Source organism: Gracilinanus agilis, chromosome 2 (genome assembly GCF_016433145.1).
Source record: "Gracilinanus agilis isolate LMUSP501 chromosome 2, AgileGrace, whole genome shotgun sequence".
Classification (NCBI taxonomy): Eukaryota; Metazoa; Chordata; class Mammalia; order Didelphimorphia; family Didelphidae; genus Gracilinanus; species Gracilinanus agilis.
In genome coordinates, this window is record NC_058131.1 from 576,593,240 (window position 1) to 576,612,851 (window position 19,612).

General features: G+C 37.8%; 1 protein-coding gene across 1 annotated transcript in view; it reads right to left on the reverse strand.

Annotated features, from left to right (window-relative positions):
• Positions 1 to 19,612, reverse strand: part of TLN2 (talin 2) — a 252,871-nt gene that overhangs the window by 138,317 nt on the left and 94,942 nt on the right. Inside the window, exons 26-29 of the mRNA XM_044660127.1 lie at positions 14,248 to 14,456; positions 10,816 to 10,935; positions 9,306 to 9,503; positions 8,102 to 8,241 (exon numbers count right to left, since the gene is read on the reverse strand). Coding sequence (XP_044516062.1) covers positions 8,102 to 8,241; positions 9,306 to 9,503; positions 10,816 to 10,935; positions 14,248 to 14,456 — 667 coding nt within the window. The remainder of the gene's footprint in view (positions 1 to 8,101; positions 8,242 to 9,305; positions 9,504 to 10,815; positions 10,936 to 14,247; positions 14,457 to 19,612) is intronic.

The window sequence follows — 19,612 nt, forward strand, 5'->3', positions numbered from 1 at the left end:
CTTCTCTTCTCTTCTCTTCTCTTCTCTTCTCTTCTCTTCTCTTCTCTTCTCTTCTTTCCTTTCCTTTCCTTTCCTTTCCTTTCCTTTCCTTTCCTTTCCTTTTCTTTTTTAAACCCTTACCTTCCGTCTTAGATTCAATACTATGTATTGTTTCAAAGAGTGGTAAAAGTTAGGCAATGGGGGTTAAGTGATTTGCCCAGGGTCACCCAGCTGGGAACAAATACTATTTTACTTAGTTCATGCTTTTCCCAATGTGTCTGCTTTTTATATGGTTTGTTTTCAGCTCTTGCCCATGTCAAGGTCACCTAGTTCAGAATATTAGATTCTAAAAGTGTGGGCTTGTACCTGTGCCTTCAACAGGCAGAGTAACACCTTCTACTAGAGGAATTCATTGGGTAATGTGAACAGACACTGAGGAGCATTGATTAGGTTATCAGTCACACTTATTTACTCACTTTGGAGTCTAGAGAGTGAATAAATAAGAGAAGTCAGAGTGCCCATAGTAAAAGGTTGTATGCATCTGACTCAGGAATAGCAAAGTTCTACAGAGGACACATAAGCGATTATTACACGTTAAACATATTGGAGTTGGCAGCTACCATATGGCACTGGGATAATGTGACCGATAATGAAAATCCAAACTAGGGACATTCCTCTATTCAAGGATAAAAACAACTAGACCTGAGCCTCAAGCCTCAAAGATTACCGAAGGGATTTCTAACCTTTAAAATTGTTCAGTGTTCAGTGAACTAAAATGACCCAAACCAGCGTCTCTTAGGGGATACAGCCCAAGGAAAAACTCTGCAACAAATACCAATAACCACTGACTATGTGCAAAGCATGGTGGGGGAGAGAGTATATGGTTAAGGGATTGCCCCTGTCTTTGAATTACTTAAAATCTAGTGAAGATAAAGAGATTCACTGACTCACAAATATTTAAGTAATATTCATTATTTACAACGTATAATAAAAGGTATAGGATAGGAGTTAAGACTTATAAAACTTAGACCTTCATCCTTGAGTACCTCTCCCCATGTACCAAGCTTTACCCATAGAGGGTGCTGAATAAATATTGGCTGAATTGAATTACAATCTATTTAGGGAGATGTGACATATACCTACAAAAAGGAAAATAGGAATGTTAGAAAAACAGATGAAAATACAAATAAGGACTCTCTCTCTTCCTCCTCCTTCTTCTGTCTCCCTCTCCCCTTCTACTCCTCCTCCTTCTTTCTTCTCTTTCCCTCTCTTCGTCCTCTCCTTCCTCCTCTCTCTCCCACTCCTTCTTCTGTCTCCCTTTCTCTCCTCCTCCTCCTCCTCTCTCCCCTCTCCTTCTTCTGTCTCCCTCTCCCCTTCTACTTCTCCTCTTCCTTCTGTCTCCTTTTCCCTCCTCTTCCTCCTCCTCTTCCTTCTTCCTCTCTCTCTCTCTCTCTCTCTCTCCCCTCTCTCCCTCCCTCCTCTTGCAGCTAGTCTATCTGTATATACATATATACACACATATATAAATATGTATATGTACATATGTACATAGTCTTTCTATACACACATATCAGACCATATATGTACATCTATAAAAACATTTATATACTATATTATCTATCTACATATACACATATTAATCTATCTATATAACACACATACTAATATATAAGAAGCCTTGTCTCATTCCCTCCATACACTATCTATCTGCCTATCAATACTGTCTAGATATATCGATATAGTTAGATAAATATGCACAGATAGCAAATAGAAGTAGATAGACAGGTAGGTAGATTATATATTTTCTATTTATGGAAGGGAGGGGGGGGCACTGTGGTCAAAACAATCAGCTGCTGCCAGGAGATCAGGGATGGCAAGAAAGAAGTCAGTGTGGGCTGGAAAAGCCAAATAAATCTTTTTAAAGGAGATAGGATTTGATTTGTAGTCTAAAGAATGGCCACTATTCAAATGAAAAGAAGCAAAGCAGGAGAGCAATTAGGACTGAGGAGGAAGAAATAGTAAGATCAAAGGCAAATGCAAAAAAAAGACCATTTTTTCTTGAACATCCCAATTCCTGTTTCTCTTCTCTTATACAGAGAGAACTGCTGTTCCAACTTTGGTTGACAGTCTCTGAGGAACTCAAACAGGCTCAGCAGGGACCAACAAGCAAAATACAAGTGGCAATGAGGGAGACAGGTGTTAATTAAATTGCAGGTTCCTAGAGAGTCAATGCTAAGGTTGGGACAGAAGTGGAAATGGGTCCTATGATCCCCGGTACAGCCTCAGCATCTGGGGCAGCTTCGGAAGGGGAGAAGGGTAAATTGCTTCTCAAGTTGTCGAATATTTCATGCCAGGGGCTTGGCAAGGTTGCGGTGTCAGCAACAGCAGCAGGGAGGGGAGAAGAGAGGTAGAGCATCTTCTTCTTGCAACTGAAAATTGGTTTCTCAGTCTCTGGATGCAATCAAAGAGCACCAACCCAGCTGCTCATCCCGAGACAGGGGTTGATGGAAACCCGAGAAAATGGTTCTCAAGTCAACCAGACTCATGAGAATTGGCAACATCCTGAACCAGCACAATTGAAGGAAACAAGTAAGTTTCCACGTCCCCAATGTGAAATGAAAACAAATGAAAACAGAAAGTGAAAACCCTGTCATTGTAGACACTGGAAACAAGATGACTGGGTTTTTCAAATATCCTAGGCATCGCCCCCCTTCTTTTTATTTATTTTTTTCATCCTGAGGAAGAAATGAGGGTCCATTCCACAAAGAAATGTTTCATTTTCATTGAGAAGAAAACTGGCTTTCCCATGAACAGAAGGAATGAACGGTTCAACAAAGAACAACAGGCTCAAGTTCGAAAATGGGGGGTAGAGGAGAAGGGAGGGCAGGAAATCCAGGATCGAGACACTGAACTGGTTTGTTCATGGCCTGAAAAGTGACAATGGCGTTGCCGTTCAGTCATATGACAGCCATATGAATAACGGAGAGATATCAGGGCGGGTAACAGGGCATCAAGGACCTAGGCTTGAATTTTCCATTTCATGACTTAAAGAAAAATTGTCATTTTTCTAGGCCTCTTGGTTTCCTCATCTGTAAAAAATGAGGGGTTGGTAATGTGATTAAAACAGGGATTCTAAAACTAGGATCTGTGAACTTTTTTTTTTAACATTTGATATTTATATTTCAGTATAATTGTCTTCTTTTGTAATTCTATGAATTTTATTTTATACACTCTAAAACATTACTGTGGGGCAGCTAGGTAGCACAATGGAGAGAGTGCCAGGCCTGGGTCAGAAGGACCTGGGTTCAATTTTGACTTCAGACATTTAACCCCAATTGTCTAGCCCTTGCTGCTCTTCTGTCTTAGAATTTGCATTATGTATTTATATATATTATATATTTATATTGACAGAAAGTAAGGGTTAAAAAAATTTATTGTGAGAATGAGTCTATATTCTTCACCAGATAGCCAGAGGCATCCAGGGCACAAAAAATGGCTAAATTCCTAATCCAAAGGTGGTGAGAATATTAAAATTGTAGCCTATGTATGTAATAGAAGACATAATGACAAATATGAAGGCTATGAAGAAATATAAATGAGAATAAAGGACAATCAGAACAGTCATACTGACAATAACTATGCAATGATAAGGAGAAAAGATATAGAAGAAAAAAGTTCAAAAGAGGATATAGAAACAGATTATTTTTATCATTTTTTAAAAGTCAATATGCACTTAAAATAGTATAAGACTTTGCAGTTTTGTGCATAATACACCCCTTCCCCTTATTTCTATATGCAAATATTTTCTAATAGTTACCAAGTTTAGAACAAATATCAAAACTGTGTTGTAAAAAGTAATTCAAGGGCAGGTTAGCGGCTCAAGGCCTAGGTTCAAATATGGCCTCAGATTGTTGTGTGACCCTGGAAAAGTTACTTAACCCTCATCGCCTAGTCCTTGCTGTTTTTGTGTCTTGGAACTGATACTTAGTCTCAATTCTAAGACAGAAGGTAAGGGTTTGAATAAATAAAAGTAATCCAAATGAATGGTTTAGTAGATTATTGATTAACTCTAACCTTGATTTAATACTTAGCAGAAGGGCATAGTGGGAAGATTCTGGGTAGCATTTGTGGCCTTGGACAAGTTGCTTCATCTCTTTGCAAGGTCCAGTTTCCTCATCTTTTGAATAAAGGTCTTGAGCTAAAGCAGAGGCATCAAACCCAATTAGAAATGGGCCCCTAATCCATAAGAATCCCTGAAGGCTACATATTGACTATGTTCTATTATTTTTTCATTATTTTGCTAAATATTGTCCAATTACATTTTAATCTGTTTCAGGCTTCACTAGAGTGCTGTGGGCTGTGTGTTTGACACCTCTGGACAACATGACTTCTGTGGGCCTCCCTGGATGGAGATTGATGGCATTCTCATACTTAACAGAAAGAGGAACGATTACTAGGATGCTGAAGCTTGATGATATCTGGCCCCTCTATTGGCCATGCTCATCCTTTCTTGTAGAGTTTCTTAGCCAAAATTAACAGTAACCTTTCTGAGATCTAATCAGTACCAGAAAGACCCACTACTTCCTCTTTGACTCCAGAATTTCCACCTTGCACCAAAAATTTGGAGAAAAATGCTCAACAAAAGATGCTGGGTCCGTGGGGAGAAGTTGGCTTGATCTGCTCACAATAGTTTCTCTTTATCATAGAGTGACTTTAATTGGATCATTCTTAAATGTTTAATTTTTGGCATGCAGAAGCCATGGAAGAATAGATTTTGAGTCAGAAGGTACCTTACAAGTCATTTACTATTATTCCTTCTTTTTTATCAATGAGGCAACTAAAGTCAAGAGCTAGTAAGTGATTTTTCTATCATATAGCTAGTAAATGGTAGGGTTAGGATTTGAACTCAGGTCCTGTTGACTCCAAATTCAGCAGTCCAAGTTTTACCACTCTTCCCACTGTACTACATTGCTTAAAAAATCTTCAGTTTCATATGACTGATCACATGGTTTGATGGGGATATTTATGGGAATTTTGACTTTAAAAGGTCATTCTATTACAAATTTCATCTTTATTTACTATTTTATTTATTTTTATTCTATTATAAATTTATTATTTTGTTTATTTTTATTTATTATTAATATTTATTAAAATTAATAACATGGAAATAGTTTTGAATAATGATACATGTATAACCCAGTGGAATTGCTCATCAGCTCCAGGAGGGGGGGGAATGAAGAGGGAGGGAAAGAACATGAACCATGTAACCATGGCAAAATATTCTAAATAAATAATTTAATTTTAAAAAAAAGCTTCAGTTTCCTCATTTGTAAAAGGAGGATAGTTATATTTGCATCATGGAACTCTGTATGATACTGGTTATTTAACCTTTCTGGGATTCATTTCCTTGACTGTAGAATGAGGGAGTTGGACTAGATGGCCCCTAAAGGTTTTTTTCTTGTTTTAAATCTATGATCTAATGATTCCTAGATGAGCTAATAGAAAGCAATGCAATAGGATAGTTTTCAACTACCCTGGCTTCCATGATCACTTTGAATGACGGAAAACTTTGGATAATCTATTATGTCCAGGAAAGATTTGTTTTAATTTTTTAAGTAGGAAACTTTTATCTTCAACTTTTTTTCAATTTTCTAAGTAAAGATTTAAAGTGTGAATGTCATGAGTACCGATGATATTCATTTGGAGCAATTCTTTTATTTGATACTTGGAACTTTAAAAGGCCAATTTTGACCTTCCCCTAGGATATCTCAGCTCTGAAAACTAGTTCTGTTTTGCTAGATTTTCCTTCTCATGATCTAAGGCAATGAACGGCATGTTCCAGAATGGAAACTTTCAAGTCACTGTAATTTTGAGGTCATTTAAAAAATGTAAAATAATGAAAGGCATCTGAGGAGAGATACCTGGGAAGATTTTTATCAAAAGAGTCTTGGCAAGTTAGGGAGGTGGAAGAAGAATAAAGAATCAGTAACAGCTGTTAAAAAGCTGACTAGGAAGACAATAGATCTCTGAATAGAAAGAGTCCATACTTTTTGCAAATTAATTAAGAAAAGGAGCACAATTATGGATAGGGGAAGAACTATGACCAAAAAGGGGATTAATAAAGACCACAAGAGATAAAATTAACAATTTTGATTACATAAAATCAAAACTTGTTTGCATAATTAAAACTACTGTAGTTAAAATTAAAATGGAAATATTTAACTAGCATGTTTCTCTGATAAAGGTTTCATATTCAAGTTATATAAGAAACTGATATCAATTTGTAAGAACAAGAGTCATTCTCCAAAAGATAGACTAAGCAAAGGATATGAGCCAGCAGTTTTCAAAAGAAGAAATCCTAGTTATGAACAAGCCTATGAAAAAATGTTCCAAATTACTAATAATTGGAGAAAAGTAAATCAGTTTTTAGGTTCTACCTCATGCTATCAGATTGGTAAAGATAACAGAAAAAGAAACAGACAAATGTTGGAGTACATGAAGAAAAAGAGAAATACTAACGGGTTATTGGTGGAATTTTAAATTAGTCTATTTTGGAAAGTAAATTCTAGAAAATAAATTATGCATGGGACAGCTAGATGGCTCAGAGGATTGAGAGCCATACCTAGAAATAGTTGGTCCTGAGTTCAAATCTGACCTCAAATACTTCCTAGACCCTGGGCAAGTCACTCAACTCTTATTGCCTACCCCTTACTGCTCTTCTGCTTTGTAACCAACATATAGTGATGATTCTAAGATGGAAGGTAAGAGTTTAAATTTTTTTTGAATTAAAAAAAGCAAAAAGAAAATAAATTGTGTATAACCTTTGAACCAACAATACCACTACTAGGTCTATATCTCAAAGAGATCAATGAAAGAAGAAAAGGACCTATAGGCACAAAAATATTTATAGTCGCTCTTTTCATGATAGCAAAGAACTAGAGACAAATTGAGTGTTCATTAATTGAGAAATACCTTTCAACTATGTATACAGAAATGCTTGCTTTATTTGATGTTTGTTAAGTTCAGAATAAAAACAAACAAAAAACAGTTTGAAAGATCTTAACATATTTTTCTATTCTCTCATAACTCCAATTCTAAGATAGACTGAAGAACATTCTAGAAATAGAAGAAAAAGAATTTTGGTTAAAATCATAAGAAGACCTGATAGCCCCCAAGCAGAAGGAAAAACCCTAGAGCAGCTTTATAAGCAAAAAAACAAAACAAAACAAAAGAAAAACCAATATTCTGGGTGGAAGAAATAATGACAAATACAATAGTAAATATGGAATCTAACTAAGAGCTTAAAAAAGGAGGAAGAAACAGTTGTCAAAAGACCAACTGGTCAGAAAATTAATTTAAACTGAGACAACAAAATCATTGGAGTTTAGAATTTAGTAAAGATTGTGCGGATTTAGAATTGAGGGATATGGGTTCAAATTCCACCCCTGACACCTACTAGATATGTGAACATGGGAATTCGTCTAAGTACTTGGCATCTAAGCTTCTTTACCACCTGTAAAATGGACAAATATATTTCAAGCAAAACAATATCTGCACCACCTATCCCTCAGGGTTGTTGTTAGCAAGGCACTTCACAAACTTTTAATCATTATAGACATGCGAGTTATTAGGATTAAAAGGAGAAAAAAAGGAAGAAAACTATAACTTTAAATTCAATATAACAAATCATTATTAAATGCCTACTAAAATGCAGGGTACATGTTCATTTAAAATAATAAAAATATATAAACAATCCACTTTTATAAACTCCCAGAAATCTAAGTGTTCATTTCTATTACTTACAAGAAAAACACATAGCATATGTAGGAACAATAATCTAGACAAAGCATTTAAAGATTGTTATGAGAGGGGACAACTAGGTGGCTCAGTGGATTGAGAGTGAGATCTTGGGTTCAAATCTGGCCTTGGATACTTCCTAGCTCTGTGGTCCTGGACAAGTCACTTAAACCCACATTACTGAACCCTTACCGCTCTTCTGCCTTGGAACCAAGACATGGTATTGATTTTAAGACAGAAGGTGAGGATTAAAAAAAAAAGGACATTCTGAGAGAAAAGAATCGTCACAGTGATACAATATGACCCCTCTTCCCCCCCCTCTTACCTTGCAGCTGCTGCTAAGAGATTTTTTGCATTAGGGGCCCCTGGATCGACGGAGAGAGATTTAGCAGCTAACAACAGCTTACTGGATGCCATGGAGATATTCTTGAGGTTCCCTATCACTTGGATCTGGTCCTCTTTAGTCTGGAAAGTCAAAAGGAACCAAACTAACTACAGTCTGCATGTGATCCCTGGGTCTCACAGGGGCACAGGGAACATTGTGAAATAAAAGTAAATTATCTGTATGGATCTTGTGATTAAGAAGACCCTGCCTCCAGAGGCCTGCCTCCCTGGGACACTGACCAGTGGCTCTCCTTCTCCAGAGGGATGCTGCAAAAGAGTTCTCTGGAAAGGAATGTGTCCCGAAGCGGCTGAATGTCTGACAGGAGCTGTGTTCCCAAGCGCGTGCATACAGACGCACATCCCACAAACAATTCTAGCAACTTGCTTAACAATGCCTGGGTTGTCAGGCAGTTTGTACATCTCAGCCTGGCACAAATGACCCACATTGTCTCTATTCTCAGGGCTGATTACATTCTGGCAGCTTCTACACAGTAAAAGGACACATTTCTCACCTGGCCTGGCTTCTGAAAATTAAAAACAAAAACACACCAAAAAACCCAACAACACCTTTTGTAGATAAGAGGGCAAGAAAAAAAAACCTTGATCTCTCTTAGGAAGATCATCGGAATTTAGAAAACGGTGACACAAAGCCTGCCCTATTCTCTCATTCTAAAAAGGGGTTCATCTATTTTATTTGTAGGAGGGAAAATTTAACTGTTTGATACTAGGTTTCAAAAGGATGGCTTTCAATGTGCCAACTGGCATGATTAAATGCTATATTAAATTCTAATTTGCTACTCTAATCTCTTCTAAATGTGTACAGTGTTCCTGCCCCTAAAAGGCATAAGTAAGGAGGAGAATTGCCGAAGGACATGACAAGAAAAATTCATTCTTTGGAGCTTGGAAAGACTTCTTTCCCTGGCAGAGATCCAAGTTGGTACCCCTTTCAGAGAGCATCATTCTAATGAGTTCATCATGGACTGTGGATCTTCCTAAGAAGGATGTGGGACAGAAATATACCCCCAGACTCCCTGAAGTTTATCTTTATCAATTAAGGAAAATGAAGTCCCAGAAGTTCAGCAGAAGTCATATAGGAAGTAGGGACCAAGCATCACAGCATCACCATTACCACTACTGCCATCTACCTGAGCTTGGCCAGCCATTTCAATGCCAGCATCGAGGAATTCATCAAAGTCATCACTGAATTTCCCAGAGGCAGCTGCTAATTCTCCGCTCTGTCCCCGGGTGGCATGGACCACTTCCCCTGCGGACTGGTTCAGGTCGGCTGCAGCTTGGTTCAGTTCACTCTGGGCTTCCTGGAAAGGCTTGGTACTTGGTGGTAGCTACAGTAAGAAAATAGGGAGGGCGATGTGACTATCATCCTGTGTGTGTGTTATGATGTACATAATTATAAAATTAAGACTATGAAGTACAAAGTCTCTTTGTGATCCCACCTTAAGTTAAACTGTCCTTTGTAGTTAACACTTATCTTGAAACCAAGAATAAATTTAATGTCTGGAAAATAGTATAAAGTGCTGAACCCAAGAGATTAAAATTTTAGATGGAAAGATGCTTTAATAATGGACTTAGTTGTTTTTAAGTCCCAAGCCCTAAAAGTAGGAAGAAAACACTACCACATTCAAGGTTGTCTGCTCTTCTAAACCATTAATAATTAACCTTTGTAAAATAAACATAAAATAAAAAATAATTACCAGGTTTAGAGAAATTGAAAATAGTTGTTATTGTTATATTCATGACCTTTGCTGTTAAAATAACTTTTCCATTCCTTAGAGTGGGTGATGGATAAAAGTGGCTGAGCTATAAGAGACAGGAGATCCTGAGTTTAAATTTGACCTCAAACATTTCCTAGCTGTGTGATTCCAGGCAAGTCACTTAAACCCAACTGCCTAGCTCTTATTTTTCTTCTCCCTTGGAACCAATACTTAGTATTAATTTTAAGAGAGAAAGTAGAGGTTTAAAAAAAATGGGAGACAATAACCTTTAAGTATAGTGGGCCTTTTTTCTTCCTCCTAATAGCTTTACAGTAGAGGGACTCCCAATAGAGAGGAGATCAAAGTTCATATTCCTCCAAAATGACTTCCTCTGCTCATATTTTATAATGTATCTTATGTCTGAATTATATCTGAAAATATTAGCATTTAGGAGGATGATAAACCAAATTAAAACATTGGCCATTATTATTTAAAAAGGGGAAAAACCATAGGATTCTGTATAATCTATTTAATTTTTTTTTGTTTAGTCCATTTAAAATAATAATTAAATGAGCTTTACTTCAAGGTAAATCCTTCCAAAAATGTCAAATTAATGAGAGATGAAGGAATTGGCATGGTTGGTTTACCTATGCCCCAAATAGAGGAGATTGTGTGAAAGAGACTGCAGCTTTGAGGTTATAAACAACAGAAACAGTGATTAATTGAAAGGGAGTAAGGGAAAATGAGTCACGGGCATATTGGAAAAGGTATATTTAGGAAATGCAAGTGATGAGAGGAAATAGAAGTTTGCTTAAACAAAAGAGAAATATGCTAAGTACAGTTTCTAGCAGTGGCTGTCTTAGGAGAAAAAAAACTCCACATATTACATGGAAAAAGATTCCAAATACTTAAGCTTCTTCCACAATAAAATGAATCTTCTCACCGAATCAACAAGCAGTTTCTTGCTGGACTCTCCAATGCTCTTCAAGGCTACATCCACATCCTTTTGCCCTGGGAGGCAATTCACACAGTTGTTCAGTGAGTGGGAGACAGCTTTGGCCACCTTAGAAGGAAAAACAGAATAATAAAAAGGTTTCTTGAATCTTACTTTAACTACATTAAATGCCTCTTGCACTCAAATTCTGTGCTGATTAAATAAAACAGAATGGAATGGACATTTCAACCCTAGTGAGCCTGTAGTATCTACCTCTCCAAAAGGTATAAAACATAGAAATTGCCAGGATCTACCTGAAATGGCATAGTGTTGAACTGGATAGAGAGCTGGCCTCTGAAAAGACCTAGATCTAATACATATTGGAAATGTGACTCGAGAAACTCTCCCACAAGATTCTCTTTTTAAAAATTTTATTGTAAAGAAAGTTTGATATGAAGTGGTAAAAGTGCGTTACCAGACAGGAGAGCAGTTGGAGGCTCAGTGGATGGAGAGCCAGACATAGAGATGGGAGATCCTGGGTTCATATCCAACCTCAAGACACTTCCTTGCTGTGTGGCTCTAAGTAAATCATTTAACACCCCTTTACCAAGTCCTTACTGCTCTTCTGCCTTGGAACTGACAAATACTATAGATTCTAAAAGGGAAGGTAAAGATTTTAGAAAAAAAAATACTGGGAACTTCCTAAGTCAATGAAATCACAGCTCCAGTTTTAAAAAAGAGAAACTATTAAAGTCCTTTTTCTCAGCAAAGGTTCAGAGCCCAAAGCTACGTGACCCACGGGTAACTCCGATTGCAGCAGTGGGGCTAACCTAGTGATAAAATTCACACAAATAGAAGTCCTTGAACAAGTGGAGGGATTTTTTGATTCCAACAGCTCTAGCTCAGAAGCTACAACTACCTCAAACTGTGTTTCCTCCCCTTCCCCCCCAAAAAAAGGAATCACCTTTATCTTATGAACTTTGCTGAGATCATGGGGTAAAAACTGGTTCTGAGTTCTCTAATTCTGAAAAGTCCTTTGAAACAAGGTCCTGGATTTTTACTCTGCCTAGGGGAGTGACTAACCCTCTTGAGTAATTTCATAGTCATTTGGGGATGGGTTATTTATTTATTTTTAAAACTTATTCACTTATTTAATTAATTAATTTAGAATTTTCCCCATGTTTACATGATTCATGTTCTTCCCCCCCTTCTCCCTTCCCACTCCCAGAGCCGAAGAGCAATTCCACTGGGGTTTTATGTGTATCATTGTTCAAAACCTATTTCCATATTATTAGTATTTGCAATAGAGCGATCCCTTTAGAGTCAGCATTGGGGATGGGTTATTTTGCACCAGCAGAGATCTCGTTTGTTGCTTCAGCTGTTTGCTATGGGCAGTCACTCTTCATTCCTCTTAAACAGAGTGGAAGTTGGGCATGGCGGTGCATGCTTGATACCCAGCTCCTGGAGAGGTGGAAGCTATTGGATTCTCAAGCCTGGGGATTCTGACCTAGATGGCTAGATTTCACTTAATGTGGTGAGCCCTCGGGGCGCAGGACACAAGGTTGTTTAAGAAAAGGAGAGCAGATGAGAGTTAGAAAAAGAGCAGGGCAAAACCTCTGCGCCAGTGGAGAATGGGTCTGTGAGAGGCCCTTTATGTTGAGCTTGGGTGAAATGTGGAGAATTAGTCTGAAAAAATGAATGAATAAATAAAGAGAATAGAATCTGAGGGAAAGAAAGAACTGGCATTTTTCATCCCATAGATATCTCTTCATCTTCCTGCTATATCCCAGACTCTGGGGTTAATGTGGACAGACTGATTGATTTCATTTGTTAGCCTCAGTTCACCTGAATGAATTGAGGACAAAGTAGCAGGTCCAGATCAGTTTTTCTCAGTATCCCAGCCTGGATAAAGTCACCAAGAACAAAAAGGATAAAGTATCTGTTGGGGTCGAGGTTAAGGAATGGGCTTGTGATTTCACTGGTATAAAGAACTCCCAGAGGAAGAATCTTATCCTACCAGTTCAGGTAAGTATCTCTGTTGTAACTTATAGTCTTAGGGAGCAGCATAGTCTCTAAAGAAAGAATACTGGGGGTGACTAGGGTGATTAAGAGCCAGGTGTGGAGGCAGGAGGTGCTAGGTTCAAATCTTGCCTCAGATACTTTCTAGCTGTGTGACTTTGGGCAACTCACTCAACCCACTCATTGCCTAGTCTTTATCACTCTTCTGCCTTGGAACTGAATTAATCTAAGACAGAAAGGAATAGTTTAAAAAAAAAGAAAGAAAGAAAAGAAAGAATATTGGCTTTGGGGTGAGAGTACCTGGGGTCATAGCCATCTGACTGAATTTTAATGCCTGTGTGAATGTGGGCAAGTCACTTAACCTGCTTAAGCTTCTTTTCCTCATCAGTAAAATGAATGGGGGTCAGGCTTATTGGCTCTAGTATTCCTTTTAGCTCTTAGTTTTATGCCAAGAATACAGAGTGGTTAAATTGCCAAGGGCCATGAGGTTAGTATGGTAGGTTAAATTCTGAGGCCTCAAGTTTTTTAGCCAATATTTCAGAGAATGTTAGGCCTTTTCACATGACTTTTTTGGGGGGACAGGGGCAAACTAAACTTTTCTAGCTGGCTCTAAAAACAGGCGAAGTAAAATTCTAGGTCCCTAAAGAGGAATAACTTTTAAAATGACATTCTTTTTAAACCCTTACCTTCTGTAGCAATACTGTATATTGGTTCTAAGGCACAAAAGTAGTAAGGATGAGGCAATAGGGGTTAAATTATTTGCCCAGAGCCACATAGCTAGGAAGTGTCCAAGGCCACATTTGAACTCATGACCTTCCCATCTCTAGACCAGATTCTCAATCTACCAAGCCGCTTAGATACCCCTTTAAAACAGCTTTTTAAATTAATGTATACATTCATTGTTTAAAAAAATATGATTCCTATGTTTGATGGTATTTGTCTTTTAAGGCATTAAAATTTTAAAAAAAAATTTGTTACTCTAAAAGTCCCAGGTGTCTCCCTCCCTTTTTTTCCCCCACACTTGAGAAGGCACCATTTGACCAACAGATATACATATATATAAAACTATTTCTTGTTTGTTTCTATTTATCAATTCTTTCTCTGAAGGTGGACATCATAAGGCTCTGCGGGGCCAGAGCATGCATTATTGAACCTTGCTTTTTGGTATATAAATGCTTTAAGTTGCTTTTGCACATCAATGTCCAGCCCGCATGGTAAAGGTGAACTAAGTGAGATAGTATATATCACAAATGGCTCACAGAACTTAATAGATGTCTGGAAATTTAGCCTGTAGTTAAGGTGCTTACTGGGTAGGGAGAGTAACAGATAAATTTAATCAAGTCAGAACCAAGTATACCAAGTAAAAGACTCCCAAGTTTTCCCCGTATATGGTAATCCATAAATCCTACCCTTCGGGCCCACCTGAGCTAGTCTCTGTTGACTTTCTGCATCTCCAGGGGCGATCAGAGCCTGCTTAGCCTCTTGAATGAGCATGGCTGAGCCCTCCATCACATCTCGGGCTGAATCCAACATAGCATGGGCTGCCACAGGATCATTGGTGGACGCTGCTACTCCTCGAGCTGCCTGGGCCAGCGTTTTCAGAGCCTGTGCTGTCTCTCTTGCAGCCACCCCTTGAAGGAAAAATCCACCAGACTGTCTGTTAGAATACTGTATATAGCCAGTATTTAAACCCAGAATGAGCAACAAAATTATGATGGGGCATAATTATTATTTACACTAGCGAGAGCAAAAAGAGACTTTTTATAGTTACTGGAGAAAAAGAGACCACATCTTTAGAGCTTCTGAAAGAGGGGTCTTCCTGCTATAAGCAGGAAAGGAGTTAAAAGCACTATATGGTAGAACAACTGGTTCAAGGGCATGTATTGCATTAGAAGCGATTACTAAGGATGCTGGAATAAGCCAAGAGAGATTCAAGTGGAGAATATGACAGAGTCCTCCAATTGGTTCAAAGCCTCATTTTACCACTACCCTGAAAAGTGTGCCCATAAAGATTTTTAGCAAGATGATATGGAGAGTCTGGATCATAAAACCAGCCCACCATCTTCTCTGAGTTTCCACTGAACAGATTGATTGTTTGAGGCTCATGAAGGTGAAATCTGCAAAACTGGGGTCTGGGTATTGGTCCATTACAGGGAGGTATGATGTTGCCTGGATGGGTGTGAGATGCTGGAAGCAGCAATGAGGGTCAAGAATGAGGTTGGTACAGGGATGGGAGGTAGAATACACTTAAAGAGTCCACCCAAGCAAGCAAGAATCCATGGCTCATTTGGAGGCCAACAAATAAGACATACAAAGAGGTGAATGTACTCAGACACTTGGTTCACTTGGCATGATACTATTGAAAGTTTTGGAGTCTAAAGAGCTTGGGTTCAAGTTCTACTGCTATTATTTACTATCTGTAAAGCTTGGATAAGTCCTTTAACCTCTTACAGTGAACCAATTTTTAATCTTCAAAACAAATAACAAAAGTGTCTGAGGTCAGATTTGAACTTATGAAGTTGAGTTTTCCTGACTCTAGGCCTGGGACTCTACCCACTGCACCACCTAGCTGCCCATTAAACCCACTGTTGTTGCTCAGTCATTTTTCAGTTGTGTCTCAGTCTTTGTTGTTCCATTTGGGGTTTTCTTGACAAAGCTGCTAAAGCAGCTGGCCAAATCCTTTTTGAGCTCATTTTACATATAAGAAACTGAGGTGAACAGAATTAAGTGACTAGCTCAGGATCACATAGCTAGGAAGTATCTGAGGCTGGATTTGAACTCAGGAAGAGACATGTTGTCCTTAATTTAAAACCAGCACTCTATCTGCTGAGCCACCTAGCTGCTATTAATGGCATTAATAAGGTATAAATTCACTTCCAGATTGTTGCCAATAGGAGACAAGAATGTAGCAAAATAAATAAAATGCTCTGTGAGAAACATGCCACCAAGTGCCTAGGGAGCCCAGACCCGTCCATATGGTAGCTCATTCTGGGTTGGCATGTACCAAGATACTGGCCTGTACCAGTACATTGCCCCTACACTGCTAAGCTTATTTTACAGTGCTGGTGGACATGGGCAGGAATAAATGGAGGGTAGTGATAGGTCAACTTTCACCTAATTCTTCATGGAACTGGCTTCCACTTTAGGTGTCCATGACAAGCATCAAATCATCCTTCCTGTTTCCACCCTCCTTTATGAGTTGTCTTTCCCCTTTAGACTGATAGTTCCTTCAGGGCAGGGATTGCTTTTGTGTATATTTGAATCTTCAAATACATAATATTTGTATTATGTACATAATAAACTGGTATATAATACCTGGTACATAATAAACATTTCATAAATAGTTTATCTATCTATCTATCCATCCATCTGTGTATCCATCTATTTATCATCTATCTGTCTATCCATCTACCTATCCATTTATCATTTATCTATCCATTTATCTATCTTTCTATCAATATATCATTTATCTATCCAGCTATCACCTATCTATTTATCCATCTATCAATCCATCTACTATCTATCTATCTATCTATCTGTCTGTCTATCTATCCATCCATGTATCTCTGTATGTATGTATCTATTTCTATGCTTTTTGTATCCTTGATGATGTCCTAAGACTTGTGACAGCTCTTTCTAGACCTATGATGTTCGCTTCTATTCCTGCTTAACCTATTTTCCCATTTCTTTCTCAATGAAAGCAGACTCCTTGGTCTTGATTCCAATTTATCCTTTGCAGACATTGAGTACTTTACCACCAACACTTTTAGGTCTCGATGATAAATATGACAATATTTGCATGGCAAAGCCAAGACACGAACTGACAAAAGGCTAGAGGAATCTATATGTGCCCTACTAGAACTCATGCAGTAGAAAAATACATAAAAACTCTTAAAGGTTTCATAGCCTTCAACTCTCTCATGTGATGATTTTCAGAAGGTTCAAAGTTAAACTCTATCTACAGCAGGGAAACATTTTGGCTTAGTTTGAGCAGTCAGTAGGTGGTCCCTTCATTTCAGAATGAGAGGCAATAGGACAATAAAGAGACCAGAAGAGATTCAAAAACGCAAATGAGACAGTGTTGTTGTATCTCAAGCTGGCTAATCTGTAAATATTTGGGAAATGACACAGCTGGGATATAGCTCTGTAACCTAATGAATGCAAATTACAGTGATTCCAATCCCTACTTTATCATATGGCATGCTTCAAGCATAGTTTATGTAGACTGGAGTACTTTTAAACAAAATTAAATTTTTTAAGAGGAAAAAATTGTTGATTTAAAGTTCACAAGAAAATGTGCAAAAGTAAGTGAGGCCAATGTGAACAAAAAAGATAAAAGATGAATGGAATGGTCATTGATCTCAGACCTAAGCTTGTTGTTTATTTATTATAGTAATACTTGGAGAAGAATGAGAATGCTTGGCTTTTAGCTCCAGATCTGCCACTAATCAAAAACGAATTGGGGCAAAATGGACAGTTTCTCTGGACTTCAGTTTCTGAGGAGAATTAAACTAGATGACCTCTATGGTTCCTTACGTTATTGTTAGAATATAAAGTTAGTTGTCACAGTGGATAGCATACCAGTTTTAGAATCAGGAAGATTTATCTGAGCTCAAATTTTGCCTCAGACACTTCCTAGCTATGTGACTCTGGGCATGTCATGGAACTGTTTGCCTCAGTTTCTTCCCCTGTAAAATCAGTTGGAGAGAGAAACGGCAAGCCACTCCAGATTCTTTGCCAAGAAAAACCCAAAAAGGACTCACAAAGAGCTGCTCTGACTAAAAGGGCTGAATAATAACAACAAGGCTCTTTGAGAGTAGGGACTGCTTTATTCTTCCAGAACCTACAATAGTGCCTGAGACAGAGTGAATGTTTAATGAATGCTTACTGATTGATTGACTCCTGCTCAAAATTCTATCTTTTCTTTATCTCCCTTCTTACTTATCACTTATGGTCTAGAATGCAACCTGATTTTATATATGGAGGACATAAACCTTGGTATAGGAAGCTTAAAGAGGCATTTATATTGAGATTCATTTGGTGAAATACATATTTTTCCAAGTTATCTTGAGCTGGAAAATTGCCTCATCCCAGCCCTCTGTTGGCTCTGTTACTCTAGAACTCATTTTGAGGTGTTATTTAACATTGTTTGAAGGAGAAGTTGGGATTACTTAGGGATTCCTTCTCTCTAATCCACCATCTTGCTTCTCTTTGTAAAACATGTTTTTAAAGAAGAGGACAATATCCAGAAAAGCAATGATAAGAAATCAAGTCAATAAAAAGGAAGCATACAAGAAGAAGCAAATTTCAAAGGTTTAAAAATGTTCATCCCAAATAATTTCTGCTCAGGATTTCCTCTAAAACTCATAGAGCTTGGGGATCTCTATGGCAATGACTCAGTTTCCAAGAAAAAGGAAACCACCAATAATAAAGGCATGGATGGAGCGAGGCCAAAAAAGTCCACTGAAACGACCTGGTGAAAATCTAATGTTGTACGTGGTTAAATTTGCAATAAGAGCCTAAATGGTGACCAGCATGGGGCAGGCTTAAAAAGCAAAACAAAACAAGTCTGAGTTGCACTGCCAGGACTGAGATTAGGAAAGAACTGCAAAGGGATTTTTTAAAACTACAAAAAAGCATTTGAAGCCATAAATTACTTCAGCAGCTCCCTCACCATCTGGATCCTAAATTATGTTCAATAGCAGTGTCTGGAAAATATGCACCGGTGAGATTAAATACAGAAGAAACCTCTTATAATGGCTGGTCTTTATTACAGGGACTTCTATATCCTGGAAGTTAAAATCACCTTTGGACAAATACAACTATGTAGGTAAAAGTCAACTACTACATGATTAGGCTGCGGGTAGGGCAAAGATTTAAAATTATCTCAAAATCATTTTTAAATGGGTCCCATAATAGCAGGATACAGCCACTGGTGAAAACTTTACACACAAAAAAACTGTAAATCTGATATTATTTGAGATAACTTTAGGATGACAAAAAAAAAAGATTTCATCATTTTTCTGTTCATTCATTTTCTGAGCTTTTGCCATTTTTGAAATTTGCTATTAGAAAATATGATATATGAATTGAATAATTTTTTCCCATTAAATAATAACTTAGGCATAGGGAGAAAGAAAGCCTATAGTACCACAGTCTCCATGTCTTCCATTGGTATTGCCTTTGCATACTCAATTTATTAGGCACCTACCTATGCTAGATGCTGAACCACCGCTTATTTGTTAAGCTTACAGCTTTACTGAAAACTCTATATTGAAGAGAGAGAAGAAGCCTTGAATTGTAAAAGGAGAATATTGCCCAGGGTCTAAGACGTGGCTGTGTAGGTTACAAAAGAAGTCCCCCCCCCCCACCAAAAAATAGTATACATGCACACCACAAAAAAGATAGCACACCTTTTGTCTGAGATGCTCTTTTAGGGAAGGCAAGTTTAAAAAGCAACACCAGAGAGAAAAAGTAGTAATTAAGAAATGGGATAAGACCTTAAGAATTACAGTTAAAGAAGATAACAGTAAACATTTCTTTAACAATAATAATGATCATGTATATTTTTCACAAAAATGGCTAATTTCATTTTGAGCAGAAAGACTCCTGGAGTCAAGAAGATGCATCTTCCTGAGTTCAAATCCAGTCTCAGGCACCTCCTGGCTGTATGACCCTAGACAACTCTGCCTCAGTTTCCTCATTAATAAAAGGAACTGGAAAAAGAAAATAGCAAACCACTTCAGTATCTTTGGTAAGAAAACCCCAAACAGGCCATGAAGAGACA